We start from the raw sequence: 21,969 nt of genomic DNA on the forward strand, positions 1-21,969 counted from the left end.
GCCACCAGGACTCTGCATGAGCCCTGAAGAGTGAGTGGAAACGTTGGTTAATCTTTTCACTTAGCCCACTCTGTTCTGAGTTGCAGAAAGGTTTTAAACCCTCCTACGGCCTCAGTTTAGCTTTCACTTTTGTAAATACATAGTTTTGATATATATATATATATATATATATATATAATATATATAGAGAGAGTATAAATTAGGAGAACACTGAATTTACATATTATATATATGTATTGGTGAATTTATATGTTTTGCAAATCTGATAGAATCTGTATGTGTGCTCAAAGCAATGCTTTAAGCCTGGGCACCAAGACACCAGGTTAGTACGGAATGATCATTGTCAGGGGAACTGGAACACATCTGCAGTGCCCAGCACCTAGCAGTGGTCGATATACTTAGCTGCATAGCAAGATTACTGTATCAGAAAACAAACACCCCAGAACTACTAATGGAAGTCATTGGCCATTTACAAAGAAATAACAGAGGACTAGTCTTATGTCCACAAAACTTTTCTAACTGGGGACTGTGGGGGGGAAATAGATGCACCCTGACCTTGAAGAGGAGGGAAAAAATTAGCAATGTGAAGAAAAAAGAACCCAAATAAATAGAATACAAAAGACACACAAGTAACACACACACAAAGAATATCTAAATAGAGTAGCATAGTGCTTGGTGGAGACTTAAATATTTTCTGACTCAGTGAACAACTGAATGGAAGAAATAGATTTCATCAAATTGGCAGAATGGAGACAGCCACAAACTTTGAGACATGCAAAGAGGGTAGATAGAAATGTATAATTTGAAAATGTGCCAATTCTTTAACATTGACAATACCAATTGTAAGAATTTGTTGAAAAAAGTTATAGTGGTCCACAGATTTATCTATAGGTTTTAATTAAAATGTTCATGAATCCTAATTATAAACACTGGAGATTCTATATGTACAATAAACATTAGTTGTCAATTAAACAATTAGCAATAAGATAATCATTTAAATTAATTTAAAGAAGAGAAAGTACTGGGTGTTTGTGATTGTGAACACATAAATTTTAAAAATGAGCAATATGTAGTCAAGGTTATATTCTAATTTATATTAAATATTTTCTATAAGGTAATTTTAACTCTCATTACTAAGTTAATCAGATTTAACTAGTAACGGGGTTCCTGAGAATAAATAACTAGGTGATTTGATAAAATGGAATATTAACGAACACTCAACTGTGCTTATTACATTAAAATGACCAATTTCCAATCTAAATTTATTTCTAAATTTTGTATTATTCTTTTTCTCCTAAAGTCATATAGAGGCTGGTCCCCAAGAAAAACGAACTGAATTTCAATTCGACTCAGGAAGTGCTGCGTTTCCAGCTTGACCGCTGCCGCGTTCACGAGTGCTGTGCAGCGCTGAGATCGTCATATCGTTACTGAGGAAGACAAAACTGGCAGAAAGTTCCAGACTCTCTGATCCATTTGAATGGCTGAGATGGGAGGTGACAGCCCGAAACCTCTGGCTCCCTGGTACAAATGAAGTCTCAGGTTACAGTGTGAACCGGCCAGAAAAGCAGCGGCGCGCTAGAGCCGCCCAGGCCAGAGGGGCGAGCGGGGCCCGTTGCGGGTGACGACCATGGCCACACTTGGCTGCGCTCCTAAGGATGACGGCGAGGGTAAGGATGAAGGAGGGAGTGATCGAGGCGATGGCGACCCAAAGCCTAAAGGCAAGAAAGAAGTGGAGGCACACACGAGACGGGAAGCGGACGAACGGGCCGTGCGCATCCCCATCCCGGAAGTGCTCCAGCAGCGGCTGGCGGACGACTGTTACTACATCAACCGCAGGCGGCGGTTGGTGAGGCTGCCTTGCCAGACCAATGTGGGCGCCATCCTTGAGTGCTACGTGCGCCACTTCTCGGCAAGCGCACTGGCCTCGGGGGACCGCCGGCCGCAGCCCCAGCGCGCGGCGCCCGAGAGGAGCGTGGGCCTGTGCCGAGAGATGGCGGACGGGCTGCGCATCACCTTCGACCACGCGCTCCCCTTGGTGCTGCTGTACCCTCAGGAACAGGCCCAGTACGAAATGGTCACTTCCTCCACCTTTTTCTTCCCCACCGAGGAACGAGCGAGCGATGCGGGCAGGAGCCAGGAGGCGCCCTGGCCCGGCCCGTCTCCCCCACAGCCCTCCGAGAGCCAGGCCATGGCGGGGCCAACCGCCCCCAAGAGGCGCAGGGTGGAGACCGATGCCGCGCGGGCTCCCAGGCGGTCCACCCGCCACAGCACCCACTGCCACTGGCAGGCTGAGGACCGGGCCTCGCCCCAGGCCAAGCGCAGTGTGCCCAAGCTGTTCCCGCACTTGCAAAAGACACCTGTGCACAGCACAGCACTTTCCCCCATCGCTCTGACTCCCGGGAAGGAAGGGAGTGCCATGTTTGCTGGCTTTGAAGGGACAACTGAGGAAATAAACGAGATCCTGTCCTGGAAGCTTGTGCCGGACAACTATCCCCCGGGACACCAGCCACCTCCCCCCTCCTACATTTATGGCGCACAGCATTTACTTCGACTGTTTGTTAAACTTCCAGAGATTCTTGGAAAGATGTCTTTCTCCGAGAAGAATCTGAAGGCACTACTGAAGCACTTGGATCTCTTTCTGAGGTTCTTAGCAGAATACCAGGCTGACTTCTTCCTGGAGTCAGCTTATGTCTCTGCCTGTGAGGCGCATTATAGCAGCAAGAACCCCAGGACAATCTGTTAAAGTTTTAAAGTCTCTGCAGTCCCACCTGGCTCTGTGTTTTGTGTTCTAGGTTGGCCCACCTTGGGGGAGTGGGGACCCTGAGAGGGGGCAGGCTTCGGTATTTGAGTTGTTCACATACTGCAGTTATTTTTGATAACAAGTACTTCCTGAGCTTTGTTTTGTTTTCTTGCCTGTACGGAGGTAAAGTTGCTTCATTAGTTAATTTATAAAAATACATGCCATTGCACTAGCTGTATGTGAGGGAACATTCATGAAACTATGCATAGGTTCTGCTGTTGTGGTAGACATCACAAGTGGTCATTAACGAGAGTTACACTGTTTAGTTTTCTTAGCATCAAGCAAAATGTTTTTGAAGACCCTTCTAGTGTGATGAGATTGAAGGACTCTGATCAGCATATATGAGTTCATATTTGGACATATGGCAATCTCAAATTCTGGGGAAAACAAACATTGACAGCAAAAGAGAATTTGCAGCTATAGAATTTGTAAAAGTTCCCTTTCTGTGAAGCATTATCTTTGGTTGTCTAAATAAAGCATTTTTGTCTGACAAAATTTATTCATAAAGCTTCTCTTTTTATACAGTTTACTATTGATGCATAAATGTAAAGTTAAAAGAAAACCAATATTTCATAAGCTGTTGTACAAAGTATATTCCCTAGTTTTGTTTTGGAGAAACCTGACAATATGAGATATTATATAGCCTCAATGAGAGCATTACATTAACACTTTATATTAAGTTTAAATGTATACTTAAGAATTACTATATAAAATATAAATTCTAAAAGGCAATTTTACAAATTAGAATTTGCAATCTGATACAAAGAAAACAATACTGAATGATGCTGTTACTTGGTGTTTACCATGAAATAAGCAGTTTTTAGGTTAAAATAAAACATCCTAAGAAAAATATTTCTCTAAATACTTCAGATGCCTAGGAAAACTAAACGGCTAAACCTTAGGAAATATGAAAGAGTTCAGGCAATTCTTTTCATTAACCAGTTTCACAAAACTAAATGTTTAAAAGAAAAGTGTTGACTCAATCTGTGGGAGTAACCTTAAAAGCCAAGGTCACATTGGGAAGGGACTGCGAATCTGCTGTCTGTGACTGAACAAGCTTTGTCCTTCACGATGGGCCATTTCCTGTGTGGAGGGAAAAGTGAAGACTGTGCTAGAGACCTAGAGGCAGCATAGAGCACTGTGCTTCAGGGAGATAAGGACTCTGCCTCCCTCCTCAGTATTAGACAAAGCTGAACAGATAAATAATGGGCACCAGAAGGGAGGGCATAGATCAAGAAAGCTCTCCAAAGGTGTCTCGCTCTGATTTTCAAAATGGGAAAAGAGAACGGAGGCTTAATATCACTTTATTTCCTGCATTAATTTATTAATTTATGAATACTTGGGAGACAATAGGGTTGGAGAGACTAATAACCACATCCTACCCCCTGGCCATTGATCACCCTCTTTTAGAACAAAACAGCTCTTAAGTGACCAGAAGCAGAGTGAACTATTTTTAATGTATGCGGGTGCATTGTCTGTGTACCGTGTGTACGCCTGGTGTCCATAGGAACCAGAAGAAGGCATTAACTTTCCAGGAACTGCAGTTCCAGGTAGTTGCGATCTACCATGTTGGTGGTGGAAATTGAACCCAGGTCCTCTGGAAGAACAACCCATTAGTTAATCTTAATCCATTAGATAATATCTCCAGCTGCCAATGGGTAAAACTTGAAATTACATATAGTCCCCTCAGGAGACTGAGCAGGAAGGGATGGCCTTTGACTCATGAAGGCAGGCTCAGAATTAGGCAAACCTGAGAACTCATGGTGTAGGTGTAGGTGGAGTGCACTACTCATGGGTTCATGTAGTAGAAGCTTGGTAAGTGTACACCATCTAACAGGTAGGGCCTAGAATACAGAGACAGGTTGACGGGATGTCACCTTCAACACTTGACTTCCCCCCGGGCCCCTGTAGGTTCCCATAAGGCCCTGGTGAGTTTTATTACCAGATCCTAATTGTAACGAGGAACCAGTCTGGCTCTGCACCCTTCAGCTTCCAGTCTTCCCACACGAGCTCTGGCTCCTGGCATGGGGAGGGCCCTTTCTGGCTATGGTATGGACACCAGCACCGTGGTTTTCAGACCTCCCAGCCATAAGAACCACAGAGCAAATAAAATGTTCCATAATTAGCCTCGAAGATGACAACATAAAACAGATGAAGACAGAGCCAGGGGACGTGGGAGGCCAACAGGGACACTAATGTCCTCATTCCTCACCATAGAGTCCATCAGCCCTGTCCAAAGAGGAATATATGCTCAGATCTCTTGAAGGATTTTACATCATCTTACTTCTTAACCTTACAGGGATCCTGAGGAAAGTACTGACTGAAGTTATTTGAAATTCAGCAATTCCTTCCATCTCACTAGGGTGTCTTTTCCTGCCTGTGGAGTTCAGGTAGGATTGAAAGTGGCACTCGATTCCATCCACATAACTGAATTAATTTCTATGTGTGCATATTAACAGTGATGTCTAGAATAATTTTCTTCAATGTTCATAATGATACTGTGAATTGATAGGAATTTCACTTAACTTACTCTACTTAATTTCCCATATTGGTTAATTTATTTATAATAAAGATAAATTACTATCTGAAAAATAGAAAAAAAGATGACTTTCAAAATAAAGCAACCAAAGAGATGGGTGGGCTGCTGAATGATACAAAAACAAAAGATTCATTTTGTTTGCTTTTGTGGGAGGAATAGGAGATCCCAGAGTTCAATTTTTGACATATTAAGTTTCTGATGCCTGAGAAATGTGTGAATTGAGATGTCAAAAGGCCAAACGTAATAAGAGTATTGGGGTTGGGAGGCTTGTCCAGAACCAAACCTACAGTATTTCAAAGATTACTCTCAGAGAACGTTTTAGACGTTACAGCTACAGACATATGTAGTATTAGTGAAGCAAAAATGTATTTTTCGATTTTGTTTTTTGAATGAGAGTTGAATATATCTCACTCTAGCCTCAAACTCACCATATAGCCAAGGATAGCCTTAAATAATTCTTGTTTATCCCACTATACTTCTCAAATGCTAGGATTGCGGGCATGTGTCACTATGTCCAAACACAATTTTTTTAACACATAAAAATCAATGTCCCACTATTTCAAATGCTATTGAAAGTTAAAACGGGATGAGAATCAAGCACAAAAGGATGCACTAGAATCACCAACAGACAGTGACCTTGGTCTTGAAACACAAGGATGCCCAGCTCTGACAGGTTACAAACTCAGAGCCAACATGAAGTTGGCTGAGAAGGAAACAGAGGTGAACGAATGCAAGGAAGAGAAAGAGCTTGGCTGCAGGGAGCTGGAGGGCCAAGCACCTTACAATGTGTAGTTGGCTCAGCGGAGGGTGGGTGTATGGACACAGCCTCACCCTGCTAGGAATGATCCAGAAAGAAGGAGCACGGGGACTAATCAAAGAAGCAGTGCTCTTGAGTGAGAGAGAATTACCATGAAAGCTCTCTAAGACCATCTTGGCAAATTGGACTTCAAAGTTCTCAGTAATCTGTGATGCTATGGAAACGTGAAAAGCCATAAACCACATTTCACTGAATCTCGTTTTAGTCTCAGTGCTGTGTTTAGACACAAGTTGTTGCAAATGGACCATTAATGCTATTTCTAGAGTTTTGAAGCAGAGAAAAGCAGAGATTGGTATAAGCGACAGAAGGATATCACAATGCAGATAGAGTCCAAGCACAGCACTGTGGCTGTACAAAGGGAAATTTCCAGGTAAACTTCCAAAGCACAGAAGCGAAGGTTTCAGGCATAATGGGACACCACAGTCTATCATATGATACCTCAATGAACACTGAAGGATGGGCTGAAATGAGCTAATTCCCTCAAACGATAACTGAATGAGGCAATGAAAATTCTTCTGAATACAAGGAAACTACGTTAATTATGATGGCGGTAAATACTCAGGGTCACCTTGACAGGCTCTGGATTCCCTCAGGAGATGAGACTCAGTATACCCGTGAGAGGTATCTTAGATTGGGTTTACTGAGATAAGGAGACTCTAAATATGGGCAGCACCTTCCCATAGGCTGAGGGCATTAGATTCATAAAATGCAGAAAGCCACCTGGGCACCGGCGTCCATCTTTCTCAGATCCCTAACGGAAATACAATAAGGAAAGTTGCCTCTAGCTAGGCCATGATGCCTTTCTGATATGATGGAATGTACCTGAAACTGGGGGACTGAATACACCTTTCCTTCCATGACTTGCTTCCGTCAGGTATTTTGGTACAGCCAAGGAGAAAAATAGTGAATGCAATTCCTTAAAAAAAAAAATGCAGAGGACCTACAAGAAGATGTCTCACAATCATTTGAAATTCCAGTTACTAGGGATGCAACACCCTCACTAGCCTCCATAAACAACTCTACATGTATGATTTATGCTGGTGTGTTTGCATAGGCACATACACAAATCACTTGTAATGTTTAAAATAGCAAAATTCTGATTGAAAAAAGGAACTGCCAGAGAGCTCCAAATTAACATGCAACCCTTTCCACACACAGTCCTTTTCTGTGAACACTAAGGTGGGAATGTAGCAAATTACTCTGCAGTGTGTTGAAGATGGCTGGCCTGGTAATATTAGTTTGCTAGTAAAACATAAAACAGAATAGAGCTGGTTAAGTATTAAAAAACACAAAGGACCATTTGTGAGAACTTTCAGTAGAGTGTGAAAGCCCGCTGAATTGTTGGTGTGTAATTCCCACACCCCTGTAAGGATAGTGTGGTGAGTGTCCTGCATTTGACAGCTGTATGAGTGCAGCTCACACAGGAATACTGTCCTGCCCGTCCAGAATTCAGAATGCTAGAAAGGAGCTCTCTCTCTATCAGCAGAAGGATGGCCACACACTTTCAATAAGACTGTGTAGAAAGGATGCAGAAAATACTCATTACAAACTTTCAATTTTACATTCTTTTGTCTAATTTAACAAAATCCTAGGAATCGTTTTTCTTAAGAACAGTTATTAAAAATATCACACAAGAGATGTAAGGTGACAGAAGGCGGGGTGAAGTCACTAGCCACCAAGCCTGACTATCTGAGTTCCAAGCCCCAGAACCAACTCCCAAGTTGCCCCTGACCACCACCCATGTCACACTGTGCAAATAAATGCATACACACTAAACAAATAAATGCAAACTTTGAAAGGAATACACAAGAGGGAAAAGGTATCTACTTGGTATATAGTAAGAAACTAAAATCTATTTTCAATTACTCAAAATACAAAACAATTCTATTGAATCTACAATACGGTGTCTTCTTGCTATGCGATGTCCCAGATCAATAGCTAAAATTTAATGTGAAAACATGTTTTGAGATAAATAGCACAATATCTAAAAGAATATTAATAGCTGCAGCCTCTTTATATTTTAACCAAGAAGTCAAAAAATTAAGTTCAGGTATGAATAAGTAAAAAGTAAGAAGTATACAGATGGGAGACGCACTAGCAGCAAAGACTCCTCCTTTTAGAACAGCACTCGATGTATTTCTTATGCAGCACATCTCCCTGGCCTCCCTCATACTGAGAAAGTTACTTTACTAATACAATAGAAACCCATGGACCTATGAAAAGAAATTCTCATTAAATCAGCTGTTTTTCAAGGCAGTCATTTTTAGATGGGAAAGAAAGCTACACATACACATTTGACCAAAATACTGAGGATTCCTAAGTCTGGTCAAAGGCACATCCTTCCCTATTGGAATATGCTAAATAAAATATCAAGGAATATGAACTCAACAAGGAAGCTTTAAACCTCGAGAATCAATGATCAACACCAAGAGGCAAGGTCTGGGCCTCAAGAACAACCACCCATGTATACTCCTGTTTCAAAGCTTTATTATGGCAAGGGTCTAATCACAAACCAGATGAGAGAATCTCCATGTGACTCCTAAGAAATCTCGATGAAAACAGTACTTGATGTGTCCCTATATGCTGAACAAAGGTAACAGCCACTAATCATATAAAGACTGCTGTGACAAACCCCAAGTGTCATTATAATGTTATGGAATGACAGACTATCTTTACATATGACTTTTAAATTAACCCACTTTAGCATTTTCTAGTAGTATGGATAATTGGGCTATAGAGACAGCTCAGTGGGTAAACTGTTTGTGTACAAACATGAGGACTTGAGCTATCCCATGCACTTACATAGAGGTCAGACTGTCCTGGAACCTCAGTGCAGGTAGGCAAAGACAGGCAGGTTGCCCAAAGCTTACTGGCCAACCAGTCAATGTTGGTTCACTGACAGACCCTGTGTCAATAAAGGAGAGAGGAACCATGCAAGACATCTGACTTCAAAGTTGCCTCCCCATGCCCATATACCACCTTCAACACATGTATATATACTATATATTCACACAGGATATATAAAGAACTAATGCTCAATGCCTGTAATTTGTAAAATATGCTTTAAATTGAGTAGCTTACCTCAGGCCAAAGGTGTGTGATTGTTCATAATTCAGTAAAGACCGAATCTTAGCTTCAGAGTTCAAAACGATAAGCCTATCCAATATATCCTAAGGATAACAAAGAAACAGTGAGACTCTGTTTACAGAAGCTGTTCGAAGCAATCAAAGCGATAAATATACATTTAAGTTTGGGACTCCAAATCATGGATTCCCCCTGGAACACCCGAAGCCACGAGGAGTACAATGAGAGATGCCCAGACCCATCCTAGCGTTTGTGGTCTAGGCGAGGCCTGACCATTCTGGCTGGAAAAGCTTCTAAACTGCGTCCAAATGAAGAAGCAGAGCACACACCCGACTTTCAACCTGGCTAGCAGACTGCATGAGGAAGGAAATAAAGACAGGAGGGCCCACAATACAGAGTGATGATAAAAGCCAACATAAAATCTACGAATGGGAAGCAACAACAGTTGATATGAACATGTTTATGGGGTAGCTATTTGAGACTATGTGTAGAAATCGGCAGTTCATAGCACTGGAAGAATAATGTCATCATGGAGGAAACAAAGAAAGATGACTGACAAATACATGATCAGTAGACAGAAGGACAAACAGAGAGATTAGTCTACTTAAGAGCTATTAAGGCAAGAAGACTACAGGTGAGATTCCAGCACTAGTCTCCTAAAGTCCCTCCGGATGTCCCATTATGTAGCCGTCCCTCAAAAGCAGGAGCAGAATGCTACCGCAAGCACCGACGGCATTAGTGCACCACACAAGTTTCTGTGTCGATGCAGCCATCTCTGCAAAGTTTCCTTTAAAGCTCTGCGTTTTGCCTGATGTAACGACCCAAAGGCACAATCCCACCACTTAAGAAGTTAAGGGAGCTCCTGGTTTTGTTGTTTAGCTTCCATGTGCATGTGGGTTTTCTGTCAATTTGTTGTTACTGAAGACCAGCCTTAGTCTGTACTGATCTGAAAGGATACGCTGGACTAGACAAGGCTGCTCACTTTCTCGCTAGCTATTCAACATAGGACTTGAAGCCCTAGCCAGTGCAATTAGACAACAAAAAGAGGTCAAAGGGATACAAACTGAAAAAGAAAGAAGTCAAAATATCACTATTTGCAGATGATATGATAATATACTTAAGTAAGCCCAAAATTCCATTAGGGAACTCGTAAATCTGATAAACAACTTCAGCAAAGGGGCTGGATATAAAATTAACTCAAACAAATAAGTAGCCTTCCTCTACTCAAAGGATAAACAGGCTGAGAAAAAATTTAGGGAAATGACACCCTTCACAATAGTCACAAATAATATAAAATGCCATTGTGTGACTCTCACCAAGAAAGTGAAAGAGCTATATAACAAGAACTTCAAGTCTCTGAAGAAAGAAATTGAAAAATATTTCAGAAGATGGAAAGATCTCCCATGTTCATGGATTGGCAGGATTAATATAGTAAAAATGGCTATCTTGCTGAAAGCAATCTACAGATTCGATGAAATCCCCATTAAAATCCTAACCCCATTCTAAACAGAGTTAGAAAGAGCAATTTGCAAACACATTTGAAATAACAAAAACCCAGGATAGCAAAAACTATTCTCAAAAATAAAAGAACTTCTGGGGAAATCACCATCCCTATAACCTCCAGCTGTATTACAGAGCAAAAGTGATAAAACAAAACAAAACAGAACAAAACAAAACAAAACAACCTGTATGATACTGGTACAGAGACAGGCAAGTAGATCAATGGAATAGAACTGAAGACCAAGAAATGAACCCACACACCAATGGTTACTTGATCTTCCACAAAGGAGCTAAAACCATCCAGTGGAAAAATGACAGCATCTTCAACAAATGGTGCTGGTTCAACTAGCGATCAGCACGTAGAAGAATGCAAATCGATCCATTCTTATAGCCCTGTACAAAGCTCAAGTCCGAGTGGATCAAGGACCTCCACATCAAACCAGATACACTCAAACTAATAGAAGAGAAAGTGGGCAAGAACCTGGAACACATGGGCACAGAGAAAATTTCCTGAACAGAACACCAATGGCCTATGCTCTAAGATCAAGAATCGACAAATGGGACCTCATAAAACTGCAAAGCTTCTGTAAGGAAAAGGACACTGTCATTAGGACATAATAGCAACCAACAGATTGGGAAAAGATCTTTACCAATCCTATAGCTGATAGAGGGCTAATATCCAAAATATACAAAGAACTCACGAGGTTAGACTGCAGGAAGACAAATAACCCTATTAAAAAATGGGCTACAGAGCTAAAAAGATTTCTCAGCTGAGGAATATCGAATGGCCAAGAAGCACGTAAAGAAATGTTCAACATCCTTAGACATCGGGGAAATGCAAATCAAAACAACCTTGAGATCCCACTTCACACCAGTCAGAATGACTAAAATCAAAAACTCAAGTGACAAAGATGCTGGTGAAGATGTAGAGAAAGAGGAACACTCCTCCATTGTTGATGGAATTACAAGCTGGTACAACCAGTCTGGAAATCACAAGAAAGAAGTTGAGGCAAAAGGCCTGCTTTGAGTTTGAGAGCAGGCTGGGCTACACAGTGAGCTGGGCCCACCCTGAGCTTCAGTGTGAGAGACTATGTCTCCAAAAACAAGGACAAATGAACTAAGTATTTAAAAACCAAACACAAAGCCCTGTTTTGTGGACATCCTGAGTACAGACTTATGAACTTTATATATAAGTGTATCAGCGAATTTAAATAGAGAATATTTTTATGGCCATTCGAGCAAAGGAAGGTTTAGGTAAGAGACAAAGTCAAATGAAATGTATCAGTGCCTTCATGAAAGGTGTCAAGAAAATGTCCCAGCACATGGATCGGGGATGAGGGAATGAGTTTATGAGAGGACGAAGTAATAAATCAATTAAAATATATTTGATAAATACTAACTAAAGCACAGCAAAAAAGGACAGGTGTGACTGATGGTTTGTATATATTTGGCCTAGGGAGTGGCACTATTTGGAGGTGTGGCCTTGTTGAAGTAGGTTTGTCACTGTGGGAGTGGTTTTAATCCTGAGTACTAGCTGCCTGGAAGCCAGTGTTTTGCTAGCAGCTTTCAGATAAAGATATAGAACTCTCAGCTCGGCCTGCACTATGCCTTTCTGGATGCTGCCATGTTCCTGTCTTGATGATGCACTGAGCCTCTGAACCTGTAAGCCAGCCCTATTTAAATGTTGTCCTTTATAAGACTTGCATTGGTCATGGTACCTGTTCACAGCAGTAAAGCCCTATCTAAGAAAACAGGGTAACCTTAACCTAGTAGGATAGAAGGCTCAATACTTAAGAATGCATATATTGGGGTAGGGTATAACGCAGATGTCTCCTAGCATGCACCAGGTCCTGGGTTTGATTCTAATATGATAAACTAGGGATGGTAGCTCATGCCTGCAATTCCTGCACTCAGCAGGTAGAAACAACAGATCAGAAGGTCAAGGACATCCTTGAATTTATTGCAAGTTAAAGACGACCCTGAGCTACATGAGATCCTATCCCATTCACATATATATATATATGTGCGTGTGTGTGTGTATGTATATATACATACACACACACATATATCATAACACACATATAACCTCACACACATCTATACATTCACAAATTTATCGGTATTTTATAGCAATGTATAACTAATAAATAAGTTTAAGTAAAACTATGACTGAATGATAGAAAATAAAAGGACTCCTTTTTTAATCTTTAAGAGTCTTTTTCCTAGCTGGGCACACTTTGTTTCCATCATCATGTGATGAACTGAACGACACAGCTGCAAAGTCATCCTCTCCACAGCTGCCCACCTCTGTCTTCAGCAGTTAAAACAAAGCAGCACAGCCTGAAATACAAAGCTGAGCACCCGACAGCTGGTGACCCCTGGGAGATCTGAGGCTCTGGTTCTGAATGGAAGCAGTAGACTGGGATGACTAAAATGATCAGAAGGGATGGGATTACACACAGTGAGCCATGGGAAAGGGAGAAACCATCTATCAGTGATAATGTCCTTCAGACAAGTGATATAGTAAGTAAGTTCTTCGTCAAAGCGGATTACATTGATGTATCACCACCAAGGGAAGAAAGTGGAGCTCTCGGGAAGCCTGCCTTATGGGAGATTTGGTTTTTAAGCACCACAGCATGTCAGGAAAGGAATCAGCTTCTTAAATCAAACTGATCCAGCAGCAAGCCAGTTTAAGGCCCAGAACTGGTAAACAATCTACAGATAGCCTGTTTCAAAGGATACCACTGTACTCATTGAGACTAAGTTCAGAAAGCTACCAGTCAGACCATGATCCAGGGTTGGATTAGCAAAGAGGAATTCTGTATACATAGGCTGAAAATATATTGGACTTTTTGAATATAATTTATTCCCAATTATCCTAGTCAGGGAGTAAGAATGGCTTTATATTACCCATATAAGATAATCAACCATCTTAGTCTCATTTATAAGAGGCTTGTACATATGGTAAGATGCTTTCCTGGTTGTAGAGGGTTAGCTTTGCATTCTGATAGGTAAAGGAACAGCTCTGTGGCTTGGACCAAAGTTTCCACTGGTAGATAACTCAAAAGTTGATACAGTAGCAATGCATAATCCATTTACACATTAGTAAGCACGGAGTATCTTGTGTATTTGTAAAATTAATAACTTTTGCTACGAATCTCAAACAGCAGTCAATTAGAAAACAGAGCAGTTGAAAGAAAGTGACTTACAATGATACATGTTGGAACTTCACGAAGAGAATACTCTGCCTTATTAGGAAGCTCCTGATTGGCTGTTAGCTCATATACTGCAGGGAAGGACAACAGGTTCACCAGCGCGAGGAAGGACTGGAGAAAGGGAAGAAACATTGAAATAACTCGTTATTTTCAATATTGCACAGAAAGAGTCATTTGTGTAGATGTTATAGCTGAATGTCTATGAGGGCTGGCTTTTTCAATAAATCTACTGTCAGTGTGAGATATCTACTCATAATACGTTAAAAAAATAACAAAAATAGCAATAGTCTAAGAGCTTCTAAAGCACATACAAGAAACACATATGAGAGTTAGAAAACATTGCAGAATGCTCTGTGACTCCTCAAGTTAGATTTTGATGAAAGCAAAATGTTCCCTTATTGTTTTATAACTAAGGAGTTACAAAATGAGCAATGCTCTACAGCAAAATAATAAAGTCTATATATTCTCAGGCTTGAGCTATAAAATTATCTGCTACTAGATTCAGTGAAAATCAACATAACCTAGATAGCATAGTTAATTTTCCAAAGCCATGGCCTTCCTATGAAAACAGCTCCTTTGTTCTGGTCTAATGAGACCAGGTTCCCCATGGCATTTGTAAGCCAAGTGTATCTCCCTATGACACTTCTGTTCATGTACTCAACAGCAGCTAGATATATTTCTCTCTCACACATTCATTCCCAGCTCCTAGCTTAAAGGCATTCCATGGGTATCCAGACAACTCTCAGGGCCTTCTTCTCCATCTCAAAAGCCTCATTCTCATCATTCCCCAATATAAAGTTATATGATCTCCTTCACTAACTGCCAGCTACATGAACTTCTCTCCCCTGCTAACCTGCTCAACCTTCCCTCATCTGCACTTACTTCAAAAGTTTCACTTTCTTTCTACTCGACGCCATCTTTTTTTGCCAAAGTTTGACACAGTTATTAGTAAGTATTGTGTTGTGCTTAAAAGTTAGAGATTTTAAAACTATAGTAGACTGAAAATTTGTGAATGAGATTATTCACTGTAAGAAAAATCTAAATATGAGGGAAATACAAAAACTATTTGATGTGAACTTGTAATAAAGGGCTTGGCTAATAACACATTCATATAAGAACTAATACAGATTTTTTTTTTTTTTTACTTTTTCTGTATTAGGTCTCTCTGCAAATGAAAGCATAACCATCAGATACCATTTAACAGGGTTAGCCACTGTCTAGTTCCTGCTTGTAATTAGGAAAAGTAGAGTCCACTTCCTTTTCCTTCCTTATACATAGTAGAGTATCTTTTATCATGTTACAGTGGTCATAGAGTGAATATATACAGCATATGGTGATGTATAGCAAACTGTATCTCTGGATAAAGAATGAATGTTCTTTAAGTCTAAGGTGTGTACATTTCCCCCCTCAGATACAGCCTCTTAAAACAAAGATCAAGTTTCTTACCAACAATAACAAGCAAGGATTTAAACCTAATATATATTAGCATAACAGTAAAATTACCAAGGAATCAGTGTATTGGTTTAGCTAAACTTTTCAGAGCTTTCTTAGTTAAGAGAATACTGCCCTACACAGGGAAAGTTTTGCTCTAGATGAGCATAGTGAGGAGAGGGAAAAGCAAGGTAGAGAAATTGTCTCTCTAAATTACTATGAAAGAACCTACAAGGGAACCCAAGGGCTCATGGCCACCAATGAAACAACTATACGAACAAATTCACCAGGCAGATGTTAATAGAAGAATAATTTTCAGCTTCCAATATAACTTTGAAAAATTTATTTTAATGTCCAGAGAATATATCAAGGGTAAATCATGAAAAGTAAACAATGCTTTAAACATCTCGTGATGCTAATCCAGCACTGTTTACATATAATAAGTAAATCTCTTCCTCTCTACAGCAATGGATCACAAATACAATTCACCAAGGGGATAAACATCCGTTTTGACGGGGAAGACCATTTCTTTACCAGTTGTATAGTGACACACTGAGGGTTTCTTATTATTTACATAGACAGCTCTACTGATGCTTCTGGAGTCTCATTTCAAAGAGATAAAGTAATTTTGTCGGCATATAATCGTAGTCATTTCTGATAAACTACTCGAAGCAAATTAAGTAGGGCTTCAAAGGAAAACATCAAATTACAGTATTTGAAATCAAATAACCTGCAGATAATGTTAAAGAGACTTGAGCAGGTTTCAGTAGATTACTGCAAGAACAAATAAATCCATTTCTCACTCACTAGACAATTTTAAAGGCACTTAACATATTATAAACTGTAATGTGCTAAGCATTCACAGGGATGAAAATATTTTCCATGCTGTCATCAGTTGCCACAAAAGTACATTAAATGTGTTTCTGGTATCATATATAATCCTAAAATCGAAAGAGCACCAAACATCTATGTACTCATCCTGTATTTGGGAATAACAAGGTTTTATGCAATAATGCTAATTAAGCTAGCTGAAGGCTCATGATTAATATTTTTAATATTGGCATTTAAAGCTTAAAATTACTTTAACAAACTTCTTATGAACTAAATATTTCAGTGCCTACTGCCCATCCTAGTTGTGCCAGATGTCAATTAAAACATAAATGAAGAAATAGTCCCTGAGGCCAGGCAAGCACACTGTGAGGTCACTGCATGAGGACCATAAATGGCCTGGTGGGTACTATGCTCTGCAGAGAGCTCAGAGGGGATGAGGAGGATTACACTGTAAGCGGATGCAGGGGGTGTGGTTTACAGAGAACGGGCCTGGAACAGGTAGAAATGCTCTGCACGTATGATCCACCCTCTGGGAAAAAGGGAGCAGTATTTTCAGGAAAGAAGTACGAATTATCCTGTACTACAGAAAGAATTTGCTAAACAAAATAATTTGGGTGTGTAGTCAAGAATATTAGGGGGTATGAAACTAATTTTGATTTCAAGAGAGACAGAGATAGTCCTAATATATCAGGTCTCTAAGGGGCCCATCAGAAAGTGACCCAAGGAGGGAAATGAAGTATGGGCAATGCTGACCCCAGCAGAGAACACACTTAGTGTGCATAGCATCCTGGGTCACACCCCAGCAACCAGAAAAACATCGAGCTATCACTTGTTGTCGTCATGGATTTAAGATCTACTCCATACTGATATTTTAAACCTGGCCAAAAATCTGTGGCTGAGAAATCACAGATCTTAAAGAACCTACCACTACTATTTTGCTAAGTGGACATACTATCAAACTGACTTTGAAATATTTACTCTTGGATTTTTTTCTCTCTCCCATTTAAGATATTTTTAAAGTTTATCCATATGTGACTGTGTCTGTGTTAATGCATCCAATGTATGCTCAGGTGCCCACAAAAGGGAGAAGAGGGTACTCGATCCCGTGAAGCTGGAATTAAAAGTAATTGTAAGCTACCTGACACAGTTTCTAGGAATCAGATTTCAGTGCCCCAAAAGAGTCATGCGTTTTCTTTCTCAATATTTTAATTTCTCTTTAAGACTTATTTTATTTATTTGCCTACTTATATGTATGCACACCATGTGTGTGCCTAGGGTGCTATGAGGTCAGAGAAGGCATCAGATTACTTGGAAGAGGAAGTTGCAGATAGTTTTGAGCCACCAATGTAGGTGCTAGGACCAAATGCAGATCCTCTGGAAGAGCAGGAGGTGCTCTTAACCATCTCTGCATCCCCTTCCAACACTCATCTCAATGCCCGTAGAGTAGTGTGTAAGTCTCCGCCCGCATCAGAAAAGCTTCTGCTTCCAGTGAATAATATATTCCAGTGGTTAACATAGACACTCAGAATAGGTCAATGTACAGAGAATAAAATTTTATGCAGTGTTTAACCACACATTAGATATCAACACTCCACCTTCTTCCCTGGAGACAGGGAACAATGTAGAAGAGGGGGCAGAAAACTTGAAAGTTCCAGAGGACTGCTTGCAAACAAGTAGCTTATGGGCATGACAGGACTGGTACATGCATGAATGTACCTGCTCATGGTGGCCTCCATGAGACCTGTACAACATCAAGCCAGTCAACAGTTCAACATGGACTGCAGAGGCTGATGAGGGCAGAACCAAGTTTTCTTCAGGGTGTGGTACCTGATAGGTAACCAGTTCTCCAGTCATGCACCCACACCCGTGTACACAGGGGCAGCATGAACCGGACTCAATGGGTTATAGAAAAAAAGAAAAGGACAACATGAAGTTTGGGAAGGATGGGGTGAGAGACGGCCAGGGGGAAGAGAAGATGTGGGTGTAATCAAAACAATTGTGCACATGTATGAAATTCTCAATCGATTAATAAAATTGTATTTTTAAAAAGATAACTTCGAGAAAATGCACATCTATGGAGGGGAAAGGTCAGCCAAGATGACAAGTAGAGTTTGGGAAGCAAGGAGTGAAGAAGACTGCTAAGGATTTGACAGCTATCAGCATGTGAACACTTCCTTTCCACCAGGCAGTCTCCTCCCACCTCTGTGCATGTTACCTATTCCAACTGTCAGTGTGACTGAATGGTGGACACCATTTGGAGGACAGCCGCCATCCAAGGACAAGGCCAACGGACTTTAAAGGGTATGCTTAGCTGACCAATAAGAGAAAGCTTAAGAAGCAATCATTTGGGGAGAGGACCGTATGCACATAGGAGAAGGTACTGGCTTGGGTACCTTTCTCTGCTGCTTTCTGACTTGAATTTTATTCCTGGTCTATTACATAAGACCTAATAAACTGCTGAATAAACAAAGAGAGAATCAATTTCAGCTTCAACATAGCAAATATGACATACAATATATTAAGCAATTATATAATATTGTATATTTTATATATATAAATTTATATACATAGATGTATAACATACATATAACTATGTAAATGTATATAAAATTCCTTGATTATAAATTATATATTATATAATATATTTAAATGATTATTATAATAGCTGATATAGAATACATATTTTAAGATATATAATACGATCTACATATTTTCAAAGTCAACTTGAAACTACAGATGGAGGACTACTCCGCTATGAGAGTTTTTGTTACTGTTTCTTTGCTTTTTGTTTTGTTTTCAAGACAGGTCCTTTCTGTGTATCCCTGCCTGTCCTAGAGCTTACTCTGTAGACCAGACTGGCCTTGAACTCAGAGATTCGCCCACCTCAGCCTCTGAGGGCTGGGACCAAAGGCATGTGGCACTACCACCCAGCTAGGGCCTTTTTGTTTTTGTTTTTAAACCACAAATAATTACAGAATTCTGTAAATTGTGGTCATTCATATCTACTAAAATTAGGGATTTTCTATTATTCTGTCAATATGTTGAATCACAATTTTGAGAATATTAAATAAACATACATTTCTATGGTAAATCTCAGATGACTATAATAAATGACTTTTATGTATTTTTTGAATTTTATGTAAAAATGAATCTTTTATATATTTCTTTTTTTTTAAAGGTTTATTCATTTATTATATATTAGTTCACTGTCACTGTCTTCAGACACACCAGAAGAGGGCATCAGATCTCTTTACAGATGGTTGTGAGCCACCATGTGGTTGCTGGGGATTGAACTCAGGACCTCTGAAAGAGCAGTCGGTGCTCTTAACCACTGAACCATCTCTCCAGCCCCTCTTTTATATATTTCTAATACCATTTAAAAACTCTACTAAACATTCTCGGTGCACTCTCACATTATTTGACTGCCTTCTTAGTGGTAGTGGAGACATCCATTCTTTAACATTATTGCATTTTCTAATCTATATTTACATGGGGTCTTAGTCTCCCTTTCTTCTCTTTGGGTAAGAGGCTTTTGTTTTCATATCAGTGTTTCCTCAATTTTTGTTTTCTGAAAGAACTCACCTGCAATCGATTCCCTATTTCCTACAGATATTTTAAAATCCACAGGTAGAGACATCTCGTTTTGTCTATGAGGAGGTTCTTGACAAAGTTCATTTCCCTAACTGTCAGAACATGTTCTAGGCATGGAGTCCTGTGAGGAGAATTCAGAGTGCTTGCAAAAACACTCCAAGAAAACAAGGCAGTTTTGAGCCTCTGTCTCTTCAAAATGTGGAATTGTTCTTGGAATGTGTTTTCGTGCTTCTCCCAGATGCTGTGGGTAGGCATGAGTTTACTTCAAATTACTCACTGTTGTTTGCAGATATTACTTAAGTTATTACACTACCCTTCATATCAACTCCATGGAAAACCTCTTTTTTGCCACGTGCTGCTTGTCCTTGTGACTGTACACAGCTTGGACTCATGAAGCTTCATTTAAGACCTGTCTTAGCTCTCAGTATAAACTGTCCGATGCTCTGATTAATGTTGGCTAGTGCCTCCGACTTCAGTCAGCCTCACGGATCAGCTCCATTCTCCAAGGTCCCACCACTTTAACTCAATTCTTTGGGCCAATTTGGTTAAGCACATTTTAAGTGCTAATTTTATTTTAATAAATATCATGAAGTAGATTGGAACATTAATGTTATCTTTTAATACCCATGCTATCATTGGTCATACTGTTAAATATTCAGGATTAGTTACTATATTAGTAACCCTAAGGATTTTCTTCATCAATCTAATAAGTAGTGTATCAATTTTTAATCATTTTAAAGATCTTTTCCCTCTATTACACTTCTCTACTATATTTGTGTTCTGCTTCATTAGCTTCTGCTCGAATTTTTTTTATTTCCTTTTTGCATCTGCTTTGCTTTAAGTGTGGTGTGACCTTTTGTTGTAGTCAATGTGTAGAAAATTTAATCATTATAGTGTTTTTTTTATATTTTAATACTAAAAAGATCCCTCTTACTACTACTTTATAAAAATACATGGATTATTATATATTGTATTTTCATTTTCACCCAGTTTGAGAAATTTTTATTGTCCCTTGTGTTTTGTCAACTTAACACAAGCTTGGGTCATCTAGAAAGACAACCCTGAGAAAATGCATTCATCAAGCCAGGCTGTACACAAGTCTACAGTGCATGCTTCTTAAATTAATGACAGATATGGGAGGGCCTAGCCTATTATGGACAAGAGGTCCTGGGCTTCATAAGCCAGCCAGTCAGATTAGCCATGGGCAATAAGCCAATAAGGTGCTTTCTTTTAAGGTCTCTGCTTCAGTACCGGCTGAACTTGGACTGTGTGATTACTACACATGAGTCAAATAAACCCTTCCCTCCCTGAACTGCTGTTGGCCATGGTGTTTATCAAAGCAATGGGAAGCTCACTAATATACCAACTATGGCCATACCAGTCATCTGATCCCTATAATGTTCCCATGGGTCCTTTTCCACTTATTTCCACAGAACCTATCTGCATCTTTACTTAAAGTGAATTTCACAAAGACAGCATATCCTTGCAACGTCTTACCATTTTGTAATTGCTTATTGATTTGTTAATTTATTCACTCGGGGTGTGTGTGTGTGTGTGTGTGTGTGTGTGTCACACGAACCTATGTGATACAGCATGTGTGAAGGTCAGAGGACTTGAACTCATGTTGTCAGCCTTGGTGACCATCATTTTCACTTATTAAGACTGTTGGGACATCTCACTGGACCCAGATCACCATTTTTGTGTGCTTTGAAGATCTCTAGTTAAAACCTTCCACAACTGTAGTACTATGAGCACTTCAGGCTACTCTTTTGCTATCTACTTTCCTGTACCTCCTTTGTTTCTTACCTCCCAACTTCCTCTACATTTTTGTTTGTTTGTTTGTTTGTTTTGCTCCATTTTTAGAATTTTTAACATTATAGGCTAGACTTCTCTGTACTGTTTTTCAGTGGTTTCCTCAGGAAACATTGGTCAATAGGACTTCTGGAAATGTCAGGAAAGTGAATTGCTCAATATTGTAGAACCCCACTAACCTCCTGTGGTTCTGAATGTTGAAGACATGATCACTACAACTATGTAGTTAAGATTAGTATCAGCATTTTGTTCTTTAAGAATTTTACACATACTATAATGTATTTTAATCATACTCATAACTCAGTTCTCTCCATAACTCCTTGCTACACACAGGGTGGGGGTTATGAGC

At 39.9% G+C, this 21,969-nt stretch overlaps 2 protein-coding genes across 2 annotated transcripts in view; one reads left to right on the forward strand and one right to left on the reverse strand.

Moving 5' to 3' along the window:
• The window catches only part of LOC116886871 (male-specific lethal 3 homolog), an 8,221-nt gene extending 4,918 nt beyond the window's left edge, over positions 1–3,303 (forward strand). Inside the window, exon 3 of the mRNA XM_032888329.1 lies at positions 1,301–3,303. Coding sequence (XP_032744220.1) covers positions 1,628–2,743 — 1,116 coding nt within the window. The 5' untranslated portion in view covers positions 1,301–1,627 and the 3' untranslated portion in view covers positions 2,744–3,303. The remainder of the gene's footprint in view (positions 1–1,300) is intronic.
• Tbc1d32 (TBC1 domain family member 32) overlaps positions 1–21,969 on the reverse strand; it is a 207,532-nt gene that overhangs the window by 99,953 nt on the left and 85,610 nt on the right. The window contains exons 21-22 of the mRNA XM_032888330.1: positions 13,950–14,066; positions 9,238–9,326 (exon numbers count right to left, since the gene is read on the reverse strand). Of these exons, the coding sequence (XP_032744221.1) occupies positions 9,238–9,326; positions 13,950–14,066 (206 nt within the window). The remainder of the gene's footprint in view (positions 1–9,237; positions 9,327–13,949; positions 14,067–21,969) is intronic.

Source organism: Rattus rattus, chromosome 18, assembly GCF_011064425.1.
Source record: "Rattus rattus isolate New Zealand chromosome 18, Rrattus_CSIRO_v1, whole genome shotgun sequence".
NCBI classification, from domain to species: Eukaryota; Metazoa; Chordata; class Mammalia; order Rodentia; family Muridae; genus Rattus; species Rattus rattus.